Source organism: Indicator indicator, chromosome 16 (genome assembly GCF_027791375.1).
Source record: "Indicator indicator isolate 239-I01 chromosome 16, UM_Iind_1.1, whole genome shotgun sequence".
Classification (NCBI taxonomy): domain Eukaryota; kingdom Metazoa; phylum Chordata; class Aves; order Piciformes; family Indicatoridae; genus Indicator; species Indicator indicator.
In genome coordinates, this window is record NC_072025.1 from 10,043,312 (window position 1) to 10,070,353 (window position 27,042).

The 27,042-nt window shown below is 41.7% G+C and overlaps 1 protein-coding gene across 1 annotated transcript; it reads left to right on the plus strand.

The window, feature by feature from the left end:
• The first annotated feature begins 214 nt into the window (after positions 1-214).
• ARPP19 (cAMP regulated phosphoprotein 19) lies at positions 215-9,685 on the plus strand. The gene is made up of 3 exons (XM_054387841.1): positions 215-345; positions 5,326-5,448; positions 8,813-9,685. The coding sequence occupies exons 1-3, from the start codon at positions 301-303 to the stop codon at positions 8,981-8,983; spliced, it is 339 nt and encodes a 112-aa protein (XP_054243816.1). The 5' UTR covers positions 215-300; the 3' UTR covers positions 8,984-9,685.
• The last annotated feature ends 17,357 nt before the right edge of the window (positions 9,686-27,042 follow it).

Genomic DNA, 27,042 nt, shown 5'->3' on the forward strand with positions numbered 1-27,042 from the left:
GCTCCTTCGGCGCACGGCCAGGCGCCGAGGGACGAGAACCGCCGAACTACGCCTCCCAGTGTGCCCGGCTGCGGGCGTGACGTCATGGGCAGGACCGGAAAAGGCTCTTGAGCGGCGCCGCGAGTGCAGTCGTGCCGTTGGGGAGGCTGAGCGCGGAGGAAGTCTGGCCCCGCCGGCGCGCCGTCGTGCGAGCAGCCGCCATCTTGTGCGGGAGGTGGTGGAAGCGCTTCGCTGCGAGGAGGAGCGGCGGTCGCGCCTCCCTCTCCTGTCCTCTCCCCGCCGTCCTGCTGTCGCGGCGCCATGTCTGCCGAGAGTCCTGAGCCCGCCTCGGCCGAGGAGCAGAAGGTAGGTGGCTGGCAGCCCTCGCGCAGACCCGCCTGGGGCGGAAGGAAACCTGTGGGGTTTCTCTCGTCTCCATCTGTACGCTGAGGCGGAGTAGGGTCGCCACGGCCGTGCTTTTCCCTCCCTATTCTGGTGGAGCCTCGTGGGCCGCCGCGGCTCTTGAGGCAGTGTCTCTCGAGCCAGGTTCCTCTTTTCGCCGCGCTCAGAGCCTCCTGAGGAGTAGCGGCCCTTGCAGGAAGGCGCCCCGACCTTTCCACCGCTTTGCAGAAGGGCAGGGGGAGCCGGCTGGCTGTCTCTAGCCACCCTCCAGCGCCTGTTCGGGTGGGACTGGGCCGGGAGCCTGCCCCAGGAACGTCGCCGGCTGAGGCGGCTGGGAAGGCGCGGACCCTGCCACTCGCAGCTGGCGGAGGTTTGAGGCGGAGGAGCGGCACCACCATGTTGGGTTCTACAGTTCAGAATTTTTGTTCTCTAGTAAATTGTTGGCGTGCTCTGGCCTGTACGGGCTAATGGCGCTTCCTTGCTTCCTCGACTGGCCCCGGCCCCGTTCTCCGCCGAGTGCTGTGCCTTCCAGGGCGTCCTGGGGGGAAAGAATTTCGTCCTACGGTCCTAGTAGTTGGAAAACAACGATAATGCTGTGCCTAAACTTTTGTTTCACTTATAGAAAATGTTTAGCTCTTAATATAAGTTACTTAGGAGAGAAAACATCCAAAACACCATGACTGGCCTATTCTTTTAGAAAGAATAACTTACAGGTTTATCTTGTGGGCATTGTTATGTCACCCCTTCAATAATTTTATAGTTTTTTATGTGGAATTTGGCTCTATGGATGATTGTGTGCTACTACCAGTTCCCTCGGTTGTGGCTTTAAAATGCCATCTTAGTTTTATTTTTGCTGCTATGTGGACTCAGTTGCAATCTCTATAGCTATTTCTGATAGGCAGCAGTTATGAAACACAAGTACTGCTTTGAAAGATACTGAAGGAGGTAGCTTTATCTACCTCAGCTGTCAAGATTTTTGTTTAATAATTTACTATTTGTAATATGAGTTAGTCATACAAGTAGGCGAGCTTCGGGGGTTAATATGGAATGATACCTTCTCAATAGGTGCAGTAATCAGAACCAGCTTCCATAGCAAGTCTAATCTACTCTTAAATTGTATTCCGTAGCTGTTCCTAATGTTTGGGGCTACAGTTCATGCTCAAAGCCTATAAAAGTAAATCCTATGTAGCACTCCTAGAATAGCTCTGTAATAAGAGCATAGTAAAACATGTGGAGGCAAGTTTATTGTGATGTCTTCTTGTGTATTCTAATGAAGTTAGGTGACTGCGGCTGATTTTGCTGAGTTTCAGACTGAAGTCTTGAACGTGGTGCTTAATGCACTGCATTAAAAATGACCCCTTCATTTGAGAGACAGGAGTCTCATACTGATTTGCTAATTCAGTTTTAATCTGATGATGTGTTCAAGACAATTTTAATGACATCAATGAAATCAACCTTTGCTTTATTTCCTGTTAGAATACTGTGATATCAGTGCTGTTATGGCATTTCAATGTTAACCTTCACTAAAACTTTATTTGGGTAGGCAGAATTGAAGACTGACTCAGTCAATGCTTAGCTCTGAAATCCTTACATAAACAACCCATTTCACAGTACTTATTCATATATATGCTTAAAAAAGATTAAGCCCCTGCATGAACTTTGAGGTAGCATTTTCAAGATCAGATGTCTTTTCTAACATGCTGTGGAAGCTTGTGTATGTGTTAGGCAAGAAAGGTGGTGTTAAACAAGAGAGTGATATGAATTGAAAACTTGCCAAAGACCAACATTTCCTGTTTGCCGTGTGAAAACTCAGGATAGTGGCAGGGGGGAGTTCATCAACAAAGAAACTTTAGATATTGGAGAACATAAGCTAGTTTGACTGATGCTCTTTTTGCCTTGAAAGTCTCTCTTTTTCAGGAAGCTGTTAGAGGTGGTGCATTTTGTTTCTGGACTGGCTTTCGCCACATTGGTTTGATGTGGAGTCATGCTGTTGTCATATTTTTCACGTTTTATGCTTTATATTTAGTTGGATATCTTTGGCTAATGAGGATGAGCTCTTCCTACCAGAGTTTGAAAAGACTGATGGCTCTTTTTTTAGCCGTGCTGTTTTGTTGGCAAGTGGATATGGAATTTTACATGGCTAGTACCGCCATAAAAATTAAAAGCAAAAACTGTTTTAAATGAGTTAGGCAACTACTGCCTTTCTTGTAGAGCCTTTTAATGAAGTAAGCAGGCTTCATTAGCTGTGTCAAATTCCTGAAGAATTTTGTGGTTGTCACTAGGAAGAAGAGCGTGATATATCATTTTTTCCACCCCCTCAAATCATTTGTTAGTCACCTGGTTATTGCTTCTGTAACTCAAGGGAGCATGTTGTAAATGTATGAACAACCTGGCCATCGTGGGTTAAAGCTTTTGTAGCTCAGCAACACATCTCCAAGAGTGCTCAATACTACCTAGTCCAGAAAAGAATATAAAGTTGGGATGTGCATGAAGTGATCTTTCCCAGAAAACTATCCCAGGCCTCAGCAATCTGTGGTTTAAAAGCTTTCTGAGTTGGAATGAAGACATTGAGTTGCTTTCTGAATCAATTTAAGTTCTTGGCATCCCCAGTATCCTTCAGCAAGGAGTTTTGCAGCTTTACTATATTTTATATGGAGAACTGTTGTCTTAAGTATGTTTTGAACCTGCCATCATCTGGTTTTGTTTGACACCCTAAGTCTCTTTGAATTTTTTAAATTTGTTTTGTGTAGTCTTTGTTGTTCTTGGTCATCAAGAGGAAGTGATCAGCTGCAGTGATGCATAACACAGTGTTTTTTGTGTTTTGATTGTCTGCTGTGTGATGATTTTTCAGCCCTGTGACTTTGCATAAATGTCTCCTTTGCACTGTGAATAGGTATTTATATAAGCTATTTTTGTTGGCCCTCTGCCCTTAAAAATACCTCCTTTTGGTTAGTATTGGCAAAGCATCCCCCCTCAAATGCTTTGTCTGTTGGCTCAATAGTGAGTACCCAGTGATTCAGCATTAGACGTTGAAAGAGTTTAGCTGAAAGGATTGCTTTTGAAAAAATTCAGTCAGTGTTGGCATGATAATAAAACACAATAGGAAGATCAGTAGCTGGAGAACAACGTTATAACACAATAAAACTGGTCTTGGCTAGTGTGATTCTAGGTATTGATAAATAGTATAGTTCTATGTTCTGTAGTGTTGGGGAAGCTTTGCGTTCTGTTTATTTGTATTTTGCATTCTATTGCCTAGCTCTGTTTTCATCTGATACAAAGTGTTGTTTCATGTCCTCATGGCAATTTCTCTTAAACTGCTAAGAGAATTTCTGTCTTTCATTGTTAGAACCGTTAATTAGGATTGCCGTTGTTGTCTGTGACATGCTTTGTCCTAATGGAGCAACTAGACAGCGTTCTGAATCTGTTATGACCTTTGCTTCTGAGGTTTTTTACCAGAAAGGAGTTGAATGTTATAGAATGTAAACCTTTTATAAGAGATACAAGAAAGCACCGGCATAGGCTAGTGTGATGGCTCTAGTTTGTTGGCAGTTCTGGCTTAAGTAGCTCTTAGCTGCTGGTGTTCCTCTGTCCTCCCTGTTGCTGTCATAACATACCTGTTTGTGCAGCTGCTTGATGATCCAGGCTGTGGAAACTGATCCAAATGAAATGCAGTCCAAGAAGAGAGAAAAAACTCCATCCAACAAAACCCACAGAATCAAAAAAAACCTTCCGTGTTTTGGGGTTTGTATGTTGGTTGGTTTTGTGTGGTGGTTTGTTTTTTTGTTTTGTGGACTTAATTTCTGTAATCTGTTCATGTGGAGCAGATGCAGTCATGTGGACTGATGCAATGTAAAGGATGATGACATGGATGGAAAAGCGTAAAGGGACTGCATAATCTTTAGTCATAGATCAATGTGAGGCTCTTCTGACTTCAGTTGCAGTATTTCTTTCCTGCCTTAAAGCCTCTCTGACTCCAGATGGTAACAATTCAAGAACTACACCAGTCAGTGCAAATCAGTATATAGTTTCCCTGAACTGGGAATGATTTGCATGAAAAAAAAAATAAAAATTACCTTGGCCAAATTCTGGAAAGTAGCAAACCAAGATTTTTGAATGGAAGATACTTTAGAAATGATCTAATAGAAGAAATTATACTTCGTACATCCAAATGCTATGTGAATTGGAACAGGTGAGCGTAAATTAGAGGTCAGTATTGAAAGACTGAATGTACCAATTGCAGGTTGTGGCAGTTTTTGTCAAATGATTACTTTGAGCATTCATCTTTTACAGTATACTCATAAAATAGGCATTTTATTTTACACAAATGCACTATCCAACTGTCATAATCATCATAATTTTAGGATAATTATAGGCATGAATAAAAAATGCAATATTGTTGCTCTTAATAGGCTAGCAGGTATGTTTTTGAGACTCAGCTAATCCTAACGCTGTTTCACAGTGAATACGAACGCATTGGAGCAGTCATACAAAATAGATTGTGACCATGCCAGTGCTAGTATGTCTGTGAAACTTAATGATCAAGCAGAAGTTGAAAAAAAGCACCTGACCAGCTTTCAACATTTGTTTGTTCTTAGTGGAACCCTTGTTTTGACCAAAGGAATATTGGTCATTTGCTTATTCGTGTTGGCCCCCCCCCCCTCCAAATGGAATAGTTTAATTTTAGTATAGACTATTTTTATGTGAAAGATAAATGCGTTGATTAGATTCAAACACATCTCCAGGAAAGGTATCTAAGATGGGCGGCTGAACTCCTACGGTTGCTGTCAGTATTTGAGAGAGGCTGTATGAAGCTGCCTATTCAGATAATTTAGATATTCACTTGGTAGCAGCAATCTGCATGTTGGTGAGTTACCTGCAAAGGTACTCTGCCGAAATTGTTCTTTATTATATATTTAATTTACAGCATTGGTCATTGTTTTTCAGGAAATGGAGGATAAGGTCATCAGTCCAGAAAAAGTTGAAGAAGCAAAATTGAAAGCGAGATATCCTCATCTGGGGCAGAAGCCAGGAGGCTCAGACTTCTTGAGGAAGAGGCTTCAAAAAGGAGTAAGTTCTTTATTGTCCACAGGGTATGGGCAAGAAATTCCAAATTCCTGTATCCGTGATTTTTTTTTTCTACTTCACAGGCCTTTGCATGAGTAAAAGAGTGCTGAAGAATTTAAACCTTGTCTGTGAAAGCTCAAGGAAAAGGAATTTGTTTCCACAGAACAAATGTCAAATTGGCAGAATAACTGTTTGTAGTCTCAATGACTCCACTGCACCTTTTAGCAGTGTTGCTGTGATAAATTTCATGAAAACATGTCAAACATGAATGTCATCTTTGTTTTGTACTGGTCTTATCTTGCCCATTCTTGTGTCCTCAAATTGTATGTCTGCTGTTACTATCCATGTTTAGCACATTGAAAGCTTAGTGTCTGCTCTGTTACACCGGGCACCATCTGATATCAGTGGCTTGAGAATGGAAGAGTAATTCGGAATATACACCCTAAACAAAAAATAATGATAGAAGAATGAAGAGTTGATATTTCAGTGTTTTTTTTCTACATTTAAGTAGTGTCTCCTATTTTCTTAGTTATTCAATTGTTTTTTCTTTTAGTTTAATTATTCATAAAGTGATTATGTAATGCTTTTCAGGCATACTAGAACTCTTTTCTTGGAATAATCCTAGTATTAGGAATAATCCAGTATCCACTGCTTCTGATGGTGCTTTCCTTTCTGTCACACTGTTGGGTTTTTTTACTATTGACTAGGCACTTCGAGTGCATGCAGTGATTCCAGGTATAAATCCTTTGCAAACCAGCTGCTGGATTTCAGTGCTGATCTAATTCTGTGCTATCTGTAATATCTTCTGGGAATTGTTACTGTTGACAGTTTTTTGGATAAGTTTTCTCCTGTAAGTTGGAGCGTAGGTGGTACTGACTTAATGGCTGCTGGAAATGGGGTATGTAGAATAGGTGACTCCTTTTGTGAGTTATGCTGTTACATGGTCAAAGGCAGCCTAAACGAGACTTCAGTGGCCTCATTGTATATATTTAGACATAGACACGTGTTGTGGTGACAATTCAGGAGAACAGACCTCCATCCACTTACTAAGGATTGATGGCCATTAAGGAGTTGTGACTGCTTGCACTCAGTGCACGTGAGGAAACTTGACAGTAACAATCTGTATAATATCTTCATCTTGATTGTAGCACTATTTAATGCAAAGTTGTTGCAGCCTGTATGTTCAAGTTCAAGCAGAGGTAGACCAGTGGGTATCTTAATTGCTACTTTCATGGAAGGTGAAATAAAGTTGTGGATTCCAGTTCATAATCTGCCTTCTTCAGTTCTCCACTCCTGATATGGTGGTAATAACATTCTTCCATTTAATTTTTTAAATTATTTTTGTTGATTGTCCTCAGTGTCTTAAATGAGGAAGCATCTTTACTTCATATAAACACCTGGTGTACTTTGGGCTGCCTGGATTGCTGAAGCTGAAAATAGTGAGGATAGGTTTGTCACATGAAGAGAGCTGGGCAGACATAGTAAAGTTTTCAAAGGGTGATCAAATACAGGCCATCTATGAGAAGCTAGAGTAAATGAGAGGGAAATACAGGGGTAATTTAAAGGAAGAAATGGCCTGATAATCTAATGCATGAAAGATGGTAGGCTTTCTCAGCTAGTCTAAATGTATTAGACTGTCAAAATCTGTAGATCAGTCTTTCTTATTTGGCAACCAGGACACGTTCTGCCCATTGGTATTTGCTCTGCAGAAATGTTCTACATTGGGTGTACACACCATTATTAGCACACTTTCTTCTAATAAAAGTAGATGAGAACCATGCTGCATCCCACTCCTGCAGAGGGATTCTATTTGGAGCTCTTACATGGATAGAAATAGATAACCTGTTAACAGCAGTAACACATTGAAAGACCAAGCAATTCTCTTATTATCTAGATGCTGTTTAAAAGTTTTGGTTGCTTCAGTCTTGAAGGGAAAAATATTAAGGCGTTTTTACAAATGAGATTGTTATAATGAGGTCTATTCTGCAGATGCAATGCTAGAACATTGTGGTGTAAATTGTGATGACACTGCCAAAAGGATTGAATTGGGAAGGTTTATGGATAAAAGTGTGTAATTCAGGTGTGCTTCTTCATGGAAGAACAGATTTGGCAACTTGAAGGCTCTTGCAGGGAACATTTAAAACCTTCTTCAGAAAGCCTTGCATAAACAACCTTGCCACCCTGCACTTAAGTAAAAGCCTGTTAAGTAAAATGTTCAGATTACTTCTAACAACTACTGCTACGGAACGTTTTGCAGCTGGTTAGTACTAATGCAAAATAAAAGAATATGGCAGTAATATGCTACCTGGAAGCACTTAAACATTACAGGTAGTAATGGCTGTTGTTCAACCAACTAAGGAATAAACCTGTATAGAACTAATGAGGGAGTGTTCTTTTCAGGGATGATTGTTGTCGTAAGCAGCAGTTGCTAGTGTACATCTTCTTACTGAATCTTAACTAATTTTGCTTGGCTTTGTATTTATTCCAAATCATGGGTAACAAGTACCTTATCAGCAGACCACATGGTCAGAGGTAAAAAAATAAACTGTTCCTGAAAAATGTGTGAATGAGAAGTTGAAGATTTGATGTAGACCTTGGATTAAGTTCCATGTCTTATCTTACCATGATACAGATAAATTATAGCAGTAATTTGGCCTTAATATCCATAGATAACTTAATATTTTGAGAAACCTAGACAACATAAAAGACTTAAGGATAATGCTAATAAATTTTTTAAATGCTAAGAACAGGTTTTAGAAATTCAGACTTAATGTAGTCACATTTGTATTCAAAAGAAACCTGGAGCATGGGGTAAAAATTTCTTCACGCAGTACTTTTTCAGGACTGCATGGTACCTATGACTTCGCTAAATAATTGGTTTGGGAACTTCAGGAATTATAATTTCACTTTTCTGATATATGCAGATAGAGGTTTTTTTTTTTTTTTTTTTAGTATGCAGTTTCCTGCTACTTTGATCTTCTGATATGATAGACTCTTCTGCTTCAGTTCCTGCATTGTTTAGTTATTCTGTGTAGCAGAACTTGTTTACCACAATGAAGTTTGCAACCCAGAGGTTTCACTTCAGGGAGATCAGAGCTTGGGAAAATTGTGACAAAAAAGAAGTTCACATACAGTATGAGTTTAATGTGTGTGTAGAACTTTAACTGGATACTTGCCTATTGTTAAGAGTTTAGTTTTGTGTGCCTGATAGTTTTGGTAAGATATTTTAATCAACGTAGATCTATATTACCAAATTGGAAAGATGTTTATACCTGTTTCTAAAATGTAAAGTCTATTCAACCATGTAATTCAGTGTATGTTATCTGATAAGTTTTCAGGCTTATAAGATGTGTGTTTTGTCTTCTAGCAAAAATACTTTGATTCTGGTGATTACAACATGGCTAAAGCAAAGATGAAGAATAAGCAACTGCCTACTGCAGCTCCTGACAAGACAGAAGTCACTGGTGACCATATTCCTACTCCACAGGATCTTCCTCAGCGGAAACCGTCTCTTGTTGCTAGCAAGCTGGCGGGCTGATGAAAACAGCTGAACTGCATGATTATTCTCATTCCTGTTATTTCTCCTTAATAGTTATTTCTTACCCTGACATCCCCTTTTTTCTTTCTTACACTAAGTCATGAGACTGACAGCTTTGCAGGTAGCGATAGCATGTGCTGCTATTGTAAGGGAGTACCGTTAAGAGTAAAACATGTAGTGTTTGGACTAGTTGAGAACAATGCACTGATTAAAAATGACACGTTTGGTTAGAGCAATGTAATCTACTTGAAAATGTACATAATTGCCCATTTCCTAGTGTAGGACTGGTTCCAGCAAGTGACATCGCAAGTTTTACAACTTCTAATGTTTCTGCTTTTGTTATTTCATCTTAATTACAGCATATTTGTATTTAATATAACCTCCAGTTGTGTTGGGTTTTTCTTCTGTGTTTGGGTTTGTTGTCTCAAATAGAGGTTTAGACCACAAGTTGCTAGATGGTGAAGCATGTATAAAAACAAAGACAGGGCTCTGATTGAATTTTGTTTCTGCTTTTGAACTTGAACGGCCTTAAACCTGTTTCAGCTTTAACAATAGAGTTTTTACTTGGGCAATATTTGCCCATTCTGGTGTAACTCTTGTGAATTTAGTGCTTATTGACAACTGCCTGTTGAAGCTGGTATTCTCTTCAGTTCTGTAGCTTAGGACACACTTTTGTTGAAGATGTGAATGAAGTGTGCATGTGCATAGACTGTTGAATTCACTCTTGTGCCATTTTTGTAAATACAATAGTTTTGCACAACCTTTTGCAAACGTTTATTAGTTTTGCATTTTAAAAAGCAGATAATGTGCCAATCAAAGCACAAGTGATTCTGTATCTTTCAAAGTCTTGTCCGGAAACTAAGAGCCCCAGAATCTTGCTACTGAAAGTAAAAATTGTGTACCTGAAATTTGTGAAATGCTTCACTTACACTTGACTTGACCTTATGCATTTGCAGTTGTATATTTTGATTCGCAACAATGTCCCACATTCAGAACTAAATCTGGAATTTGTACATATATTTGGAGGCAAGTGCCCTTTCTGTTCAGCAGCTCTTTAAACTTTTAAAACTGAAATGCTTCGTCCAGTGACCTGTGTGGCAAACACCAAATCTAGATTTGCTAAGGTTTTATATGCCATTGTCTTTGGGCTATTTTAGACTTCTGAAAGCAGAAGGGTGTCATTTTAATTATTTTTTTTTCTGGATTCCTGAAGTAGTAATCTCCTTTTCTTTGTTATACGGTAGCCCATTACTGGTTTTGGGTAGACAAAGAACTGGATGTGGTTGAGAAATAGGTAACTTCATGTCAGAAAATAGGAACAAACTTCATTTTTATGATGCCGATTGTTAAGTACTAGATTGTCCAAACGCATAGTTGGTATTAGACAGGTAATCTGATGCGTTTAAAAGCATGTTTGTTCAGTGCAATCAGAATATTAAAAGTGCAGTATGACCTATAATGCAATTGATTTTCATATAGGTTCTTTGGAAATAAAATCTTCAAATTTTAGATCAGTTTACTGAATATCTTTTTCTTGAAAGAAGCAGTTCTGAAACAGTCTATTAAAAGCAGAGCACCAATGTAGGTGTTATAAGAGAAAACACTCAGATGTTTTTTAGAAGGATGCACTTTGTGATAACATCTTCAGAAAGGTCTTACATGATAAAGGACTGCTAGTCAGAAAGAACACTGGCCCATATTTTCTGCTCTTCTAAAGGCAAACGTAAGAAAATGATCAAGAGAAAATAATCTTACTTTGATTTACTTTTAATCAGAACATGAGGAAAGTATGTTGGTGTCTATATAATGTCTTTGATTCAGAGAAATCATTCCATCTAACCGAATGCTTTTCAGCCCTTACCTAGTAATTAAAAGGGCTCTGTCATTTATCAAAAACTTGTGATTTTTTGCAGAATGGTTGAAGAAATGGACTTACTTGACCTCTTCAAGAAAGAAATTAGGCTGGGAGAATACTGAATATATTGAAGCAAACTGCTTTTTATAGATGTTTGTCCTAATGTGAAAATCCCTCTTTATTTTTGTATGCATAAATGAAATTGAAACATAATGATAGGACTGGGCCTGAAACGAATTTTGAACAAATTAAGATGACTTGCTGTGTGTTGTCTGGTGCCACTATCCTGTAGCTTACGTAATGTGAGCTTCCTTGATGTTTGGGAAGGTTTTAAAAAGTAGCCATTTAAATTTAAACATTCCACTCAGCTACAACTCAAGCTTGTCCTGCTGGTTGGACAACACAAGCTCTTCCGATGTTCACTCAGTGACTTGCAGTTCTTAAGGTTACTATAAATTCAGCTATGAATATATTATCCATGTGTATATTTGAAGTACTGTAATACTAACTAGGTCAATGACTGATTATGAGCCTTCACATCTGACAGACCTCAGCAGCAGGCACAGCTTTTTTGAATCTATATACTGTATAAAAGTTAAGTCAAATAAATCAGACATAACTGCAAATTGATGCTTACTTTCAGCTTACTCCAGCAAGATAACTCAGCTACCCAAACTTATGTACATAATGTATTATATGAGTTTTACCATTTGATAATTGCCTTTTTCAAAGAAAACCTGCCCACACTGTAGACTGGCAGTCCCTTTCATATCTTGCCTTTAAAAATAGATAGTGTTTAGTTACTAGAGTAGTACTCATCTAGACTTTTAATAGCAGATAGCACCAATATTTTATTTGAGATAGTTAAGTGGATTAATTACAAACTTACAGATATGTCCCCAGATCTGTAGCACCAAAGGCTTCCTTCTCATTGGTCTTGATGTAGTAGGACAGTGTTTGTGCAAAGGCCACAGGAGTACATTTTGTTGGACATACTTACACCCAGTCAAAATGTTAAGGTGATAAAATGTCAATTGTTCTTAACAAACTTACACATTGTATAGTATACAGAATAAATTGATCTACTTAGTTTTTATTGCAACGTGGAGATTTGTCTTGTCTTTACTGTGGTTTCCTGAAAGATACTGCATACTTCACTATTCTCTCTGGAAAATTTCGAAACCCTAAATCTCACTACTCTGTATCATTAAAAATATGACTGGGCTTTGGTTTCTAGTATGTTAGACTACAGAATTACTTTAATGTAATCACATTTATATATATTTCAGTGCTTATTTTTCTAATAAGGTAATTAAAGCTTATTGTTTGAAAACTCCGTAACAGGTGATTGTTTTGGTCCCTTGCACTGAGTGAAGGTGGTATCTGTGAATTAGCTTGGCATATAGAAGTTTGTGTTACTGTGGGCTGTTGGCCTGAGTATGGCAACATTTCCAAGAGAGCCAGCTGCTGGAAAAAGTCCAGCTAATTTCATAGTCAGACTGTGACTTAGGTGCTGATTTTCATGCAACTTCAAGATCCATATGCGTATTGCTGAATGGTGGGATTCCAGGTAGAAACTGAAAAGATTCTTGTTTGGGATTTTCTAAGAGGTTCTGGCTCTAATAATCATCAAGAGGTTCTTCTGGATTAAAAAAAAAAAAATCAAGAAAATATCAACCTTCACATAATCAAATAAGACAGTTTGTTTTACTTTGAATTCTGTCTGTGGCTTCCAAGTTAAATTATCTTATATATGAAACAGAAGAACAAGCAAGTGAGAATAAGATGTATCAGGGTAATGCACCTCATCATTACTATATAAGGTTTAGCTATTATGGTTAAGATAGATACATCACCAATTGCCTTAATATTTTATCATCCAGATCTGCAGTCTGGGGAGCCCTGGTTACAGTGAGGATTTGGAAAACTTGTCCTGGCAGTTGGGAAGTCCTGTGCAGTGTGTCCACTGAGATGAGCCTTCCAAAGTCACTGCAAGAGGGGTTTATATTGTTGAATAAACAAGTTTATATAAGTTCACGTGTAGTAATACCTGGCTTCATTCTTCAGTAGCCTGACCAGGGTCTGAGGAAAAAACTAAGGGAGAGTGCCTATCTGTTTGACCCCATCCTTCACAACAGGGCCAGGGACCTTTGAAAATCTCCCAGTTTTGATACCAAGCAAGGCTGTTTGCCTACAGGGCCTTGATGTTTTACCAAATAAGGCTGGACACTGCTTACTTGGCCTCAATACTCTGCTAAACAAGGTAAGTTAAATACATTGTCATGATGCCTCATCCACACTCACAATTGTATTTTGTCTAGGTTACATTTTTCATTACCAAGTGCATATTTTGCTGATGGTTATATACTATGAATAGATACATATTCCACTAATGAGCAGATACTAATGATATCTAATGTTTGCTTGGGTTGCTCATCTAGAGTTCAGCTTTGGCTCAGGCCATGGCACTTCAGTGTTGTATATTTATTTACACAATGAGCTCAGTTACTCACATCATATTAATGTCCCCTATACTCTGCATCTCTAGCAAACAGGAGAAAGATGTCCAGTTTAAGTAGCAGCATTTAAATACGCTGAGGCAGTGCAAAGGCTGCATTGGCACTGGCATTAACTACCTAAAGTAACATACCTGAATCTCTTGTGGGGAGTTGCACTGAACTCTGGGCAAAGACAAACTATTTTAAGGACAAACTTACTCCCTAAATTAGAGCTGAGACTGTATGGTTGGTTGCACAGATCTATGCTCAGAAAGGGTTTGCATTTAGTGGCTGTGCTCGGATAACATGCCCATGATACTCAGGAGGGGGGCAAGACTGCAGTGCCTTGTTTGTTTGATGGCTGGGGGCTTTCTGTGAGCTTGGGAAGAAAGACTCGGGGAGTACACAATCACGAATGCTTTTTGTGTTTGTTTTCTTGGAGTTGAGCTGAATGTGTGGTTAGACTATTTATTCCTGCTTTAATACAGGTGAGCCACCCTCTTTCAGATTTACATCTTTGGCTTTTTCATCCCCATTTCTAGCATCCATAGATCTAGAATAACTTGAAATCTGAAAACTTCCATGTGTATTTAAAACATTTATTCCCATTAAATATTTATCTTGGAAATGTTTCTGGACTGCTACCACAGAGGCAGACAGCCTTGAGCTCAACTGATGTGCTTGAAAAAGCTTTAGGAACAGATGACTAAATTGTCCCTGTCTTTCTCAGGCAGTACATCTTTGTTACAACAAGGATGCTGTTGATACATGTTCCTGATAAATATTCTTGCATTTATATAGCAGGCACAGAAGTCTCTTCACTTACTGCTTTGTAAAACATTGACAGAACCTCCACCAATTTCAGATGGATGTTTATTAGCCTGGTTTAAAATGGGAAGATTAAGTACTTTTTATTTCTGATTTTGTCTTAAGTTTAATAACAAATTTCAGTTTGGTTTAGTGTTTCTACCTTACTGCGGAGCATTTTTGTAGCTCTTACTAAAAAAGGAAGGTGGTTGGATAATCTGTCAACTTCCCTTGACAGTATTAACAGAATAATCAACTGTCATTGCACTCTTAACTCCTCATCAAGATCATCAATAAAGATGTTAAACAGAAGTGATCCTACTACTGAGCCCTGAGAGACATCACTTGTGACTGGCTGCCAGCTGGATTTAACTTCATTGACCACCACTCTTTGGGCCTGGATGTCCAGATGGTGTTTTAGCCAGCAGAGCATATGCTCATCCAAGCCATGACCAGCCAGTTTTTTTTCCTGAGTGTCAAAGGCTTCATGGAAGTCCAGGTAGGCAATGTTCACAGCCTTTCCCTCATTCATTAGGCAAGTCATCTTGTCATAGAAGGAGATCAGGTTCTGATGAAGGCTTCCAAGCAGAAAAGCCTTCCTATCCAAGCAGGACTTGCCTTTCATAAACCCATGCTGATCCCCTCTTTGTCCTCTATATGGTGCATAGTGGCACTTGAGATGATCTTTCCATGATCTTCCCTGGCACCAAGGTCAGATTGACAGGTGTGTAGTTCCCTAGATCTTCCTTTCAGCCTTTCTTGTAGGTGGGTGTCCCACTTGCTAGCTTCCAGTCCCCTGGGACCTCCTCAGATAGCCAGGACTTCTAGTAAGCAACGGAAAGTAGCTTGGTGAGTGCATCTGCCAACTCTTTTGGTACTCTTGGGTGTAACCTATCCAGCCCCCTAGACTAGTGTGCATCTAAATGGTGTAGCAGGTCACTGACCACCTCCTTTTTAATTGTGATGACCTTGTTCTGCTTCCCCTCCCCATCTCCCAGCTCATGGGGCTGGGTGTCCAGGGAACAGAGTTCTACTGCTAAAGTCTGAGGGAAAGTAGGCATTGAGCAGCTCAGCCTTTTCCTCAGCCTTTCTCACTGTATTTCCTTCTGCATCCAGTAATGGATGGAGATTCTCCCTAGTCCTCCTTTTGTTAATGTATTTATAGAAACATTTTTATTGCCCTTATCAGCTGTAGCTAGGTTGAGTTCTATCTGGGCTTTGGCTCTCCTAATTTTCTTCCTGTGGACCCTTTCTACATCTTTATAGTCCTCGTGAGAGGCTTGCCTCCTCTTCCAAAAGCCATAAACTCTCCTTTCGTTCTATTTGTCCTATTCAGCCAGGCTGGTCTCCTATCCCACTGACTTGTTTTGGGCACATAGGGACAGCCTTGCCCCTGTGCATGTATATGCTCTGAAATCAGATGCCACAAATGATCTTTTTGAAAAGATACTCTGCAAGATAGGACATCTGGAAATCTTGCCAGCAAATGTTTGTTGCAGGAGATGCATCTTAAAGTAATAATTGTCAGTCTAGATACATTGCAAACAGGTTGTTTCTTGGCAACCATCAGTGCCCCCAATTCCTGTCCTTAATGACAGATTTGAAATCCTGCTTTATGCAAATTGTGTCAAATCATAGTATATTTTGGACTTGGATATCTATTTTTTGCTGGGGCTTATAATTACATTTGGCTCCTGAGCTCCATCTGTGAATGGCTGATACAGTAATCCACAGTGCAAGCAAACTCCTGAGATGAGACTCTTTGAATTTAGAATAGATACTGCCCTGAAGAAAGGGTGTTAAATGTCAGATATGAAACAGCACACAGAGGGGAGGTTCAGGTCCCGTCTGAAGACAAAACTATAAGATTTCTGTGTTTCCTACATCCAGAATCTTAGATTAAGCCAGATAAAGGGGGTTGACCACACTGTCAAATGAACCCCAAGTCAGTTTTGGGTTGTACATGAAAGCTGACTGGCAGCTTTTAGAATAGATCTCTGTTTTGCCATAGTGTACACATGAACATCAGCTGTGCAAACTTCTTATAAAAAACTTCACCACTGACCTGGACAGCAGTTACCAGGAACCAGTTCCAGGCTTTTTATAGGACTGAGAGCAGATGTCCTATTCTACTGATAAGAGTGAGCCTCCAAGGCATGTTGATAATCCTGGACATGCTAGCAGAACATGGGAAGGACAGTATTTATTTTTAATTCCCGTTAAACTCTGAGCTCTCCCAGAAAAATCAAGATCATTATTTTTTTAACATCTTTTCTGAATTTACTAACCATAGTTTACTAGATGGGAAGACCTTATATCTGCACCTAAAACAACTCCAGTTAAGGCTCCACATTTTCATCTTAACTATCTTTCATACTTGCTACTTTATCTCCTTTCCTTCAGATAGCAGCAGTAAAGTACGGCTATTGCATTTATTTTTGGGAGCCAGGATTGCTTTATTTTTGTTTCTGTCTGTGACTAAGTTGAGGAGTGATTTTGGAGCAGGTCCCCCCTCTCTTTCATGGCACCTTTTCTCTGTAGAACAAATTTTTCTGTTTCTTTGATAGTCACATCACGTTTCAGGGATAGTACACATACTGCCCACTGAATACAGAACTATTGTCTGATCAGTTGGATTTTGCAGAGATGATGCACTTAAGATGCGCTTGAAAAATCAAAATCACTTTGGTGGAGAGTGTGGCAAAGATAAGTTTCAAACTTGGTTTGTATTTTAGACTACTCAGGCTGGTAGGATGCATTCCCAAGGTGAAAAAGGAAAACACAAGAAGAAATAGCTTGTTTGGCTGTCAAGAGAACTCTTGCCATAACATGAGCTGTAAAAAAAAACAGCCCTTAATGATTCATAAAGGCCTAGCCAGACCATGGATTATGCTTTTCATTCCCTTTTGACATAGGTGTTAAACTTTTCACAGACGTGTACCTTCATTTCTTGGTGACAGGTGATCGAAGGAACTGTTTTGGGCTCTCTGTTGCGCTCAGTGTTATCAATAGTGGTTTGAATGATAAAGATACAATCAAGCCGGAGTAGCTTGTAAACAGCTTGAAGGATGGGATCAGAATCAGAAAACCCAATCATGAAAAGCTGGCATTTGCCACTAAGAAATATACACTGGGGATAACTGGATAGGTGGGATTCAGCCAGAGGCTGCAGTAGACTGTAACCCAGCGGTCAGTCCATTAAGGTGAGGCTACTCGCTCCTGTTGTGTTTGAGAAGTTGCCTGTGACAGGAATGGATCTGTCCCCGGTTCCTGGCCATGCCCGGGCTGCATAGCCTAGGGTCTGAGAACCAACAACAATCATGAACGCCCCTGATGAAGAGACGAGTAAATTGTTCAGTCTAGAAGAATAAAAGGCTTAGGAGAGACGGGAGGAATACCGGTTCTTGCACGGAGCGGCCTGAGCCGGGGCTTGCGGCGGGAGGTGGGCAGCCGCCGCGGCTTTCCCGCTGCCCTGCTTTCCGGTGCTCCACCCTTCATAGAACCTGGTCCGCGACCCTCGAGGGTCGGGGAGCGGGCGGCGCCTGGGGGCCCCAGGCCGGTATCCCCGCGGTACGGCGCGCTCCCTGGGCATCTGTCGCTCCGACCATCCGCCCGCCGGTGGGAGGCATCGCGCCGCCCGCCTGGCCGCCGCTCCCACAATGCACAGAGCGGCGGCAGCCCAGCCGCCCGCCAGGTAGCAACATGGCGCGCCGCGCCGGGGCCGCCGCCTGAGCATCCTCCCGCCCGCCTCCACCTCCCGCCGCCGGGCTGCCGCAGAAGGGCCGCCTGCGCCCTGCGCCATGGCAGCCTCCGAGCTCTACACAAAGGTAGGGCGGCGGCGGGGCCGGGGGCTGCGCGGGGGCGGGCGAGGCGGGGAGCACGGCCCGGGCAGGCATCTCCGCTCCCCTCACTGAGCGAAGGGAGGACGCGAGCAGGGGCCGGCTCTGTCATCGGCGGCTCCGTCGGGAGTCCGCGCCTCTTGCCATGATCGACCCGCATCCCGGCGGGGTGCGGGGGCAGGTCTCCGCCGCCGGTATGTTCTTGGCCCGGTGAGTCACGGCTCCGCCGCCCCCCGGAGAGGCTCTGCCCGCCGTGCTGGGCCGGGCGGGGGACGGCGGGGAAGCAGCTCCGCTGCAGCGGCGTCCGCCCGCAGAGCACCGCAGGGGAACGGGCCGTGCCGCCCTTCCCGTTGTGGGTACCGGAGACTTGCCGGGAGCAGGCGGTTGGGGCGGCTCCGCCAGCTCGGGAGTGATGCGGCGCTCTCCGGGAAGCGCTGTGGGTCAGAACAGCCATTCTGTGCCGTTCCGTCATCTTCAGAAACGCCGTCCCGCTCCTCGTAGAACACCTTTTACAACGCTCTGATATCAGACTAACCCTTTGGGTGACGCTGCACCTTTAGATCGTAGTTATTCTTTTGGCACTCGTTCAGAAGCCCCGCAGTCAGCAGTGATGGTGTGTGTGGCTCCCACACGCTCTTCAAGCAGACATTTTTCTAATCTTTTCAGTCTTGTGTGTTCGCATCTCATCAGCTTGTACCCGGAAACAGTTGCTGCCCTGTGCATCTTGGTGATGGAAAAGCTGCAACTCGAAAGCTGTAGAAAGTATTTCACGTACTAGCAATGTATTGTTTTCATTGTTCTGCCTTGGTTGAGTGCAGAAATCTGAAATGAATGACAGACCACAGATGTTTAAGGGCAGAAGGGATGACTGGGGTCACCAGAACTGAGCACCACAGTACAGCATAGCAAAGTCCAAATACTTCCTTGAAAAAGCTTGCTCTGTCAAAGCGTGTCTTATGGGAGGCCATGCTGTCTGTATCCTTGAGCCACTTCATAATATAACTCCAAAATTAGCCCCGGTCTAGCTCACTGTGTGAGGAGAGAAAAGAAAGGAAACAGCCTTTTTGTTTTGGCATGAATAGTTCACCTTATTTGTAGATGCCAGGGACAGCACATTGACTGTGTATCAGTACAAATCAGACCGGACAATCCCGTCAGTAGGCTTGACCATATCTGAATAGTGTATTTGTATAGGAGAGAGTGAATGCAAGAAAGTGAGGTTCACACTTTCACCCCCTAAAGAATAATAAATACATGAATTAATGTGAGGCATCTTTATGTCTTGAGTCTCATAGAAGCGTATCTCTGTTAACTGCCTTTGCACAATAACGAAAATGAGCATTCTGGCCAAGAGAGAACTGGTACTGCAGAGCTGCTCCAAGGTAAGGAGCTCTTTTGGAAAGGTATTGATTTATCTTTCTCTGTAGATGTTCTTATTATGGAAGGAAAATGTCTTACAGAGAATTAAGCAGAAATACTTTTTTTTTTTTTTAATTTCCAACCCTGTCTGACCTTGAATTCACTTTCTTGAGTCAGAATGCACTTCTTTTGGTCAGAAGCTGCTCCAAAAATGTGGGCCTCTTTGCACTGTGTTACAGTGGAAAGTTCAGGGCACCTTGTAGTTCCTGAGAAAGGGATGGCTCTGAACTGGGCACTGGGATGGGAAAGCTACTGATGTTAGAGACTGACTTTGCTGTCTTTCCTCTTTGCTGACTTTTTCCCCAAGTAAAGACATCACACTGTTTAAATCCCATTCAGTATCTCATCCTTGATTAAGTAACAAATGCTGGATGTAGGGTCAGAGCACACAGGTAAAAGAGCAAACAGAGAGTCTGGAAAGCGCAGGGATGATCCTCCAGTAGGGGCTCGCTGGGGAACGGAGGCCAGCGAGATTGCTTCTGTGCTTTACTCACACCACAGGCTGTTCTCCTCTTTAGAGGTTTATGTAGGCACAGAAAGAGCGATTTTCACATCTTTTTTATAATAGCAGGCAGAGTGAGGGTTGTTATTCAGGACAGTTGCTTAAAGCAGCAGAGCTTCTAGTATAGCATCAACACTTAGCATGGTTATGGCATAGATGCCTCACTGGCAAGCAGGGTAAGAGTATGAATTTGTTGCTGACTCTGGGTGTGCCCTGAAGCAAAGAACCTGGCGGCTCTCTTCCCCTCTCCCAGTGGAAACCCACATCACAGCTTGCCTGAGCTGTTCGGGTAGCTGTGTTAATGTGAGTTATTTGGAACAGGAGTTGGTAAAATTATGTTCATGAGTGGATGACCAGTGTTGCAAAGAAGCGTTAGCATCTCTTCAAATGTTGTCCGAGAAGGGGAGAAGCAGTCTTATTTCCAACTACTATTTGTGTAAGTGGGGTTCTGCTGCATGCTTCAGCTTGTCTAGTCTTGCTAACATATACTATTAAGCCTTTAAATTTGGTTTCTTTGCCTGCCAGCTTAAAAATGTTTGTCCCAACACTGTCCCAGGCGCCTGTGCCATCCCAAAATAGCATAAAGAAACTCTTATTTTCCCAAACTAAATTAGTTTGTGTTAGAAAGAAACCTCTGTAAAGAAGTCATTCCACTCCTATGAGAATCCTGTTCCTTTCATTCATCCAGGTGTACATTTAAACTTGGTAACTGTATAGACAGCCTTCTTGTTGGACATGGTTGTAGTCAATTTGGAAATTGAAATTTAAGTTAAAGGACTTATTTTAGCCCACTCACAAGCTAGTTGTGAACTACAGGGCCCAAACCATGCTGGGATTTGTATTCCTGTGTCTGCTAATGCTGCAAATACAGACTGCTTGAGGGCATTAGCTTCAGGTTTAAAACTACTCCATGGGTTGCATCTCAGGTGTTCTTATTTAAAATGTTATGGCTATGAGCTCTATTTAACTTGTCCTGTTGGACATCTATCACTAGCAGGTTGGTGGTCATGCTGTAAGATTGTTTCTGAAAGTTTTGTTTCTTTGTCTTTGGGACAAACAGAAGAATATAGGTGTGTTTCCTGAATCACCATAGACCTGCTAAATGGTGCTTGAATGTAGTTGCTCAACACTTCAGTAACTGTTGACCAAGAACAGATATATACCTGTTTCTGCTGAACCATGAAAATCTGGGGACAATCTAGGCCATGAATTGGCTTTTGTTAAGTATAATCTTCTTAAATTAAGAAGTGAGAACACTTTGCCTAGACTCATCTTCTCCGTGCTGGCTGAACCACCACATTTTGTGTTGAACATGACCTTTGTGAGTTTCATGTGTGTCAAACCAAGCCCTACCACATGCTTTCATTGCCTGTACATGAAAATTTCAAAGTAGATCAGACAGTTGTTTATGCTGCCTCTTAGTGTGAAAAGTTGATATAATTCAGTCGTTTTTGTTCTCCATTTCCATCCTCTTTTTCCCCTGGGTTTGAGTTGTTTCTGTTTCATGCTGTGCTTTCATAAGCCTGCTGCTTTTCCCTCTTGAGATTTGTTTGTTTTGTGTGGCTGTGTGCAATGCACTAATTTATTTATCTATCTGTTCAGTAAGACACTCATTTATTTTTATTCTTGGTGCTACTAATATGTTCCTTCCTTTCCAGTGTCTTTGAGATTAGATATAGCTAGCTCAAGATATTTCTGTGAACACAGGAATCAGTAAACAGTTTTCACTAGAGAGCATGGTCTGGACAAACTGAATGCAGTAGCTGACCTTCAGCTTGCTCATTGAAATGGTTCAGTTTGAGGGTTTATAGGCAGTAAATCGAGTTAGGGAAGTATCAGAGGGAACTGCATAGAACAAAAGCCCTCATTTGTAGTCCCAGCTGGTGTCGCAGGGAGCCTTTTCTTCCTTTGCTGGGCTGTCTGCATGCAGCTGCTTTGGGTGTGAAGCCAGAGTATTAAGAGACTTGGTCTTTCCCTTCAGTTTTGATGGGTCCTTGCAGGCAAAAATGGCAAAAGGCAGATGCTGACCAGGTTACGGCTCTTCTTGGGTATGTTAATGATACATGGGGAGGAAAATACAGCAAAAATCAACTTGAGCATGAGAGAAAAGATACCTGTGTTTCTATATTTCTGAGATGATCAGTGGGCTCTTCTTGAGGGTTAAAAAAGCAGCCTTAATGATATAGTCTTGTAAATGAATGGTCAAACTATTGCATGTGTTTTCTAAACAGTAAAGTGTCTCAGTAGTCAGCTGCTCTGTTCTTCCAGACCTGTGTTACCCAGTAGTGCAGGGATGGGAGTCGTTCATCTCCAGCACAACCTGGGTGTCCTGCTCTGCTTCTGGATTGGACTCAAACAGTTCAGAATGGAGGAGTTTGCAGAGATCAAATGTACTTCAAGCATTTGCAAATGACAGTGAGCCTTAGCAGTGTTTTCTAATTGTATCTCTGCCTTTTCTAAAAAAATCAGTGCAGCAGCAGAAGAGGTGGTATTTGTTGCTCTTCTGCTTCAGGGACCTGCTGTGGCACTGAGATAAACGTGATGACCACTCTGCCAGTGACAGCTCACAGCTGTGTGCATCAACTTGATTCCCATTGCCTTTAAACTGAAGATACCCAACTGTCTCACGTTTTATTATGTTTTTTTTTGTAAAAAGCAGTATTTCCTGGAGTGAAATGCTAACCACGGCAGCCTGAGAAACTGAAACAGCTCTTAGCTTTCTCATGGCAGTTTTGTGACATGTCAGCAATCTATCATCCTTGTTAAAAGAAGCTGTGAGCCTTGGGAAGCAAGACAAGCAGTGGTTTGATTCAGAGCCCAGTCCGTGCCAGAGCTGCTCCCTTGGGTGCTGAGTGTGTCCGGAGGAGGAAACGATACCACCCTGGGCTGGGCGGTGGGGCCAGAGAGAGAACAAGCTGTTCGTGAAAGCTTTTTGCAGCCCATGAATAATTTTTTTAATATATATTTTACATCCAATGAAACGCTTGACAGTGTAGCATCATTGGAAGCTACTTTCAGGGGAGAAATCATACACAGTTTTATATTAAAAAATAAAATATATATTTGTATGCTGTAGACCTAATCTTGCAAGTTGTGTGAATTCTTTATTACGTGTAAAGAATAATTGTGAAGGCCTCATTTATAATAATTGGTCTTATTTTTTTAATTTTTTGTGAGTGTCAGGTTAAAACATTTACTTAATAATAGTGGATTATGTGATATCCCTTACAAACTCATCAGCAATCCTCGCAGAATAATAGCTGTCCATTGAGCTGCCTCTGGTTATTTGCAGGCTGTTTCTGTTGGAATGATTTAATAGCAAGTGCCCGATAAATAAATGAAATGCTGTTGTGCTCCTGCTATGTCAGGAAATGTGTGCAATGACCACTGTTGTGTTATGGTGAGCCACGTAGCTCCAGGTTGTGTTGGAAGGGATAGACAGTCAGGCAAGTATATCTGGCTCTTAGGGTCTCTTTGTGGGGCCTTTGGGATTTTAATCCTTTCCATGTGTTCTAATAACAAAGTAATTTGTCTTTCTTTAATAAGATTCATTGTTTAATCTCCATAGGACCATAGAAAGCATTTTTGTTATTGAAATTTGCTCATTGAACCAGTTGAATTGGAGGAAGTTACAGAAATCCAGTATCACAAGGTTCCACTGTTTCTGGATGGTCTACTTTTAATAGGATTTAAAAAAAGCAAGAAATGATAGTAAGGTTAACCATAGTGTTTCTGCTGTGAGGGAAAAGCAGCATACAGTTAGCAAGTCTGCTGTCCTGTGGGTACCAGTGGGAGGGCGTCTGGATTTCTGGCAAGTCAGAACAGCCTATGCAGCATCCCTTGGAGGAGCTAGCCACTTGAGGTGTCCTACAGGGGCATTCACTAAAGTCAGGTTTCATTGCCTGAAAACACAAACCATACACAGAACAAATATTTAACTGTTTGAAAGTCTTGATGATAGGACACCTGCATGTATATATGAGCATACATACCTACAGACTCTGCTAATTTGAAAGGCATCTTGGCTAGGGGCAAGATGATGGATTTCATTTCACTTTGATCTCTCAAGCAGCAAGACCTCCTCAAATAAGAGCTAATGGTTTATTTTATGCCTCTTGGTTAACATCATCTTAGCTTGGTTTGCAGGAATGAAGTCTGGGACAAGCAGAGTCTGAACTCCTTTACTTGGTTTAGTTTTCTTTCATGTGCTTGAAGGTGCAGAGGTTATCGCTGATTTAATTTTGTGCTCACTGTAGTGGAGCAGTGTTTACTACTGCGTGTATTGTGCTTGACTCTGATAGTGAGTATTTGTACTGTTGGGCCCAGGGCCAAGAAACGGTGTTTGAGCAAGGCTTTTGTTTCTGCTGCTTCACTAGCGAGCTACTCGAACGAGTAGGAGCTGCACTGTGCACCTTCTGCTTGTCTTCTCTGCTGCTGAAATAGCAAGGAAGAACTTCTTATTTTCCCTCAATGAAAGGTGGTTTTGTTGCAGAAAATACAGTGTTAGGGACAGAATAATCCTACAGGTCTTGGAAGTTTTAATTATGTCTGTGACCTGGACTTTTTCCTCAAGCTGTACCTTTCTGCTTAAGTTACTGTCATAGACCTTAACCGTGCTCATGGTACACCTCAACAGATGTATGCTTTTGTTTTGGGGGTGATGCTCTTAAGAGTTTGATTGGTTTAACTTGGTATCAAAACTTTTAAGTAAGTAGAACTGCATTAGATACAAAATTAAACCTGTTATCTAAAGGTCATAGGAGCTAGAAAAAACTCAGCTATGTTGAATTAAAGCCTCTTTGTGCAGTACCTTTTTCCTTTTATTTGTTTTACTTCTGAGCTGCATCCAGGATGGAGAGTTGTATGATTGGGTTGCTAAGGCCTCGTTTACCAAGGCTAATAGCAAGGCTTTTACTGACTTTCCTGGCAGAGCATAGCACTTGCCCATGCCAATACCGTGTTTTGTGCCACCCTGTACTTAGGACTGCATCATTTCCTACTTGTTCTCAATGTTGTTTGGGTTTGTTTAACCCTGATCTTGCAAAAATTTGTCTTTATTCCCTGTGAGTAATCACATTGCTTAATTTTATGTAAACCTGAAAGATTGGTCCTTTTGTTCTCTGTTTCCTCTTATTGCAGAGAAGTAACTTTGCTGTCATTTACCTGCTCAGAATAATTTGTGCAGGAAAACAAATGAATATCCTAGGGATATCGAATTGTCAGGTTCTTTGTGTTAAGCTCTGTGTGTCCAGGGTTGCAGTAATTCAGAACCTGTCTACTTAAGTCCCAATTTTAATAGCAAGAGTATATTTTCAGGAGGAGCTTCCACTTTCAGGGCCTGAGTGGGAAGTACTGGATGGGATAGGTAACCTCAACTGTCCAGCACTGCACACATGTGAAAAGCACCAGAGTAAGTGAGCTGATGATCTGGATGAGTTTGGGGTCTTCCTGTTCTTGGCCGTCCAGGTCATAACCCATTCCTTGTTGCCTACTCTTGGTTAATCACAATATTTAGTAGTTTTATATATTGTAGTATGTTTGTATATAAATTAAATGTAAAGAAGAGGTCAGTGCTGGCTTAAAGGTTTATGGTTTTTATTTGGTTGGTTGGTTTTGGTGTGGGTTTCATTTTTTGTTTGTTTGTTTTTAAAAAAGAGGATCAGTATTTGGTGTGATTACATTAGAGTAGTGCTCTTCTTGCTGAGTCTTGAGCATTAAGCAGCTGGAAGGTAAGCACAGGAAACATTAAGCACTATTGGTAAAGTTTAAAGACTTTGCTCCTATTGAATAATGTGTATGGACTGCAGATATTGACCCAACTTTTAATGTATCTGTGAGTTCTAATGCAAATGTGCTGCCATCTAGCATGACCTGGACAGGCTGGAGAGTTGGGCAGAAAGTAACCTTATAAAGTTCAACAAGAGCACATGTAGGGTACTACAGCTGGGGAGGAATTACCCCATTTATCAGTACAGGTTAGGGGCTGACCTGCTGGAAAGTAGCTCTGTGGAAAAAGACCTGGGAGTCCTGGTGGACAACAGGATGACCATGAGTCAGAAATGCACCCTTGTAGCCAACAAGGGTAATGGCATTCTGGGGTGCACCAAGAAGAGCATGCCAAGCAGGTCAAGGGAAGTTCTTCTCATGCTCTGCTCTGTTCTGGTGAGGCCTCATCTGGAGTGCTGTGTTCAGATCTAGGCTCCCCAGTTCAAGGACAGGGAACTGCTTGAGAAAGTACAGCAAAGGGCTGTGAAGACAGTTAGGGGACTAGTCCATCTCTCTTATGAAGAAAGCCTGAGGGACTTGAGGCTTTTTAGCCTGGAGTAGACTGAGGGGGCATCTTATCAATGCTTATAAATACTTAAAGGGTGGATGTCAGGGAGGTGGGGCCCATCTTTTTTTCAGTGGTGCCCAGTGAGTGGCAAGACAAGAGGTAACAGGCACAAACTTGAACATAGGAAGTTCCATCTAAGCATGAAGAGGAACTTTATGTTGAGAGTGGTAGAGCACTGGAACAGGCTGCCCAGAGAAGTGGTGGAGTTTCCATCTCTCGAGTTATTCAAAACCCACCTGTATGCCTTCCTGTGCAACCTGCTCTAGGTGAACCTGCTCTGACATGGGGGTTGGACTGGGTGATCTCCAGAGGGCCCTTCCAACCCCTACCATTCTATGAGATAAATAAGTATGAGTGAGAAGTCACCATGCTGCTGCTGAAGGGTTTGAGGGAGCAGTATGAAGATTAAACTGGAGGAGAAGCAGTCAGCAAAGCAGAATAAACTGTGCCTGCAGGGTTGTCTTTGAGACTGTTACCCCTGCACAGTTTGCTGAAAGTTGAAAGCTGTCCATTGCTCATCAAGTCTTCATTTTTGCCTTTTAACTCTGCTTCAGGTGGAGCTGTGGGTAAAACTGTCAGGGTAATTCACAGAATAAAAGTTGGCACTGGTAATTAGCAGAAAGTGGCTTGCTGAGTTTATTTAGCTTCTGGGAGACAGTGAAGATGATTGAGAACAGACCCTTCCAGGCTACTTACACTGAAGTCTGCTGAGAACCCTCACTTTGAAATTAAATGTAAAGGCTAAAGCAGTGTTGCTTTGAAGAGCTCTCATTCTGCCTTTGTAGCAGTTAATACAGGGGAAATA

What these genes read in the sequence shown, in the direction of transcription:
- ARPP19 (XM_054387841.1), top strand. Translation starts at nt 301, where the DNA reads ATGTCTGCCGAGAGTCCTGAGCCCGCCTCGGCCGAGGAGCAGAAG. An exon ending in CCTCGGCCGAGGAGCAGAAG is followed by an intron (nt 346 to 5,325) that starts GTAGGTGGCTGG and finishes ATTGTTTTTCAG; the next exon opens with GAAATGGAGGATAAGGTCAT. An exon ending in GGAAGAGGCTTCAAAAAGGA is followed by an intron (nt 5,449 to 8,812) that starts GTAAGTTCTTTA and finishes TTTGTCTTCTAG; the next exon opens with CAAAAATACTTTGATTCTGG.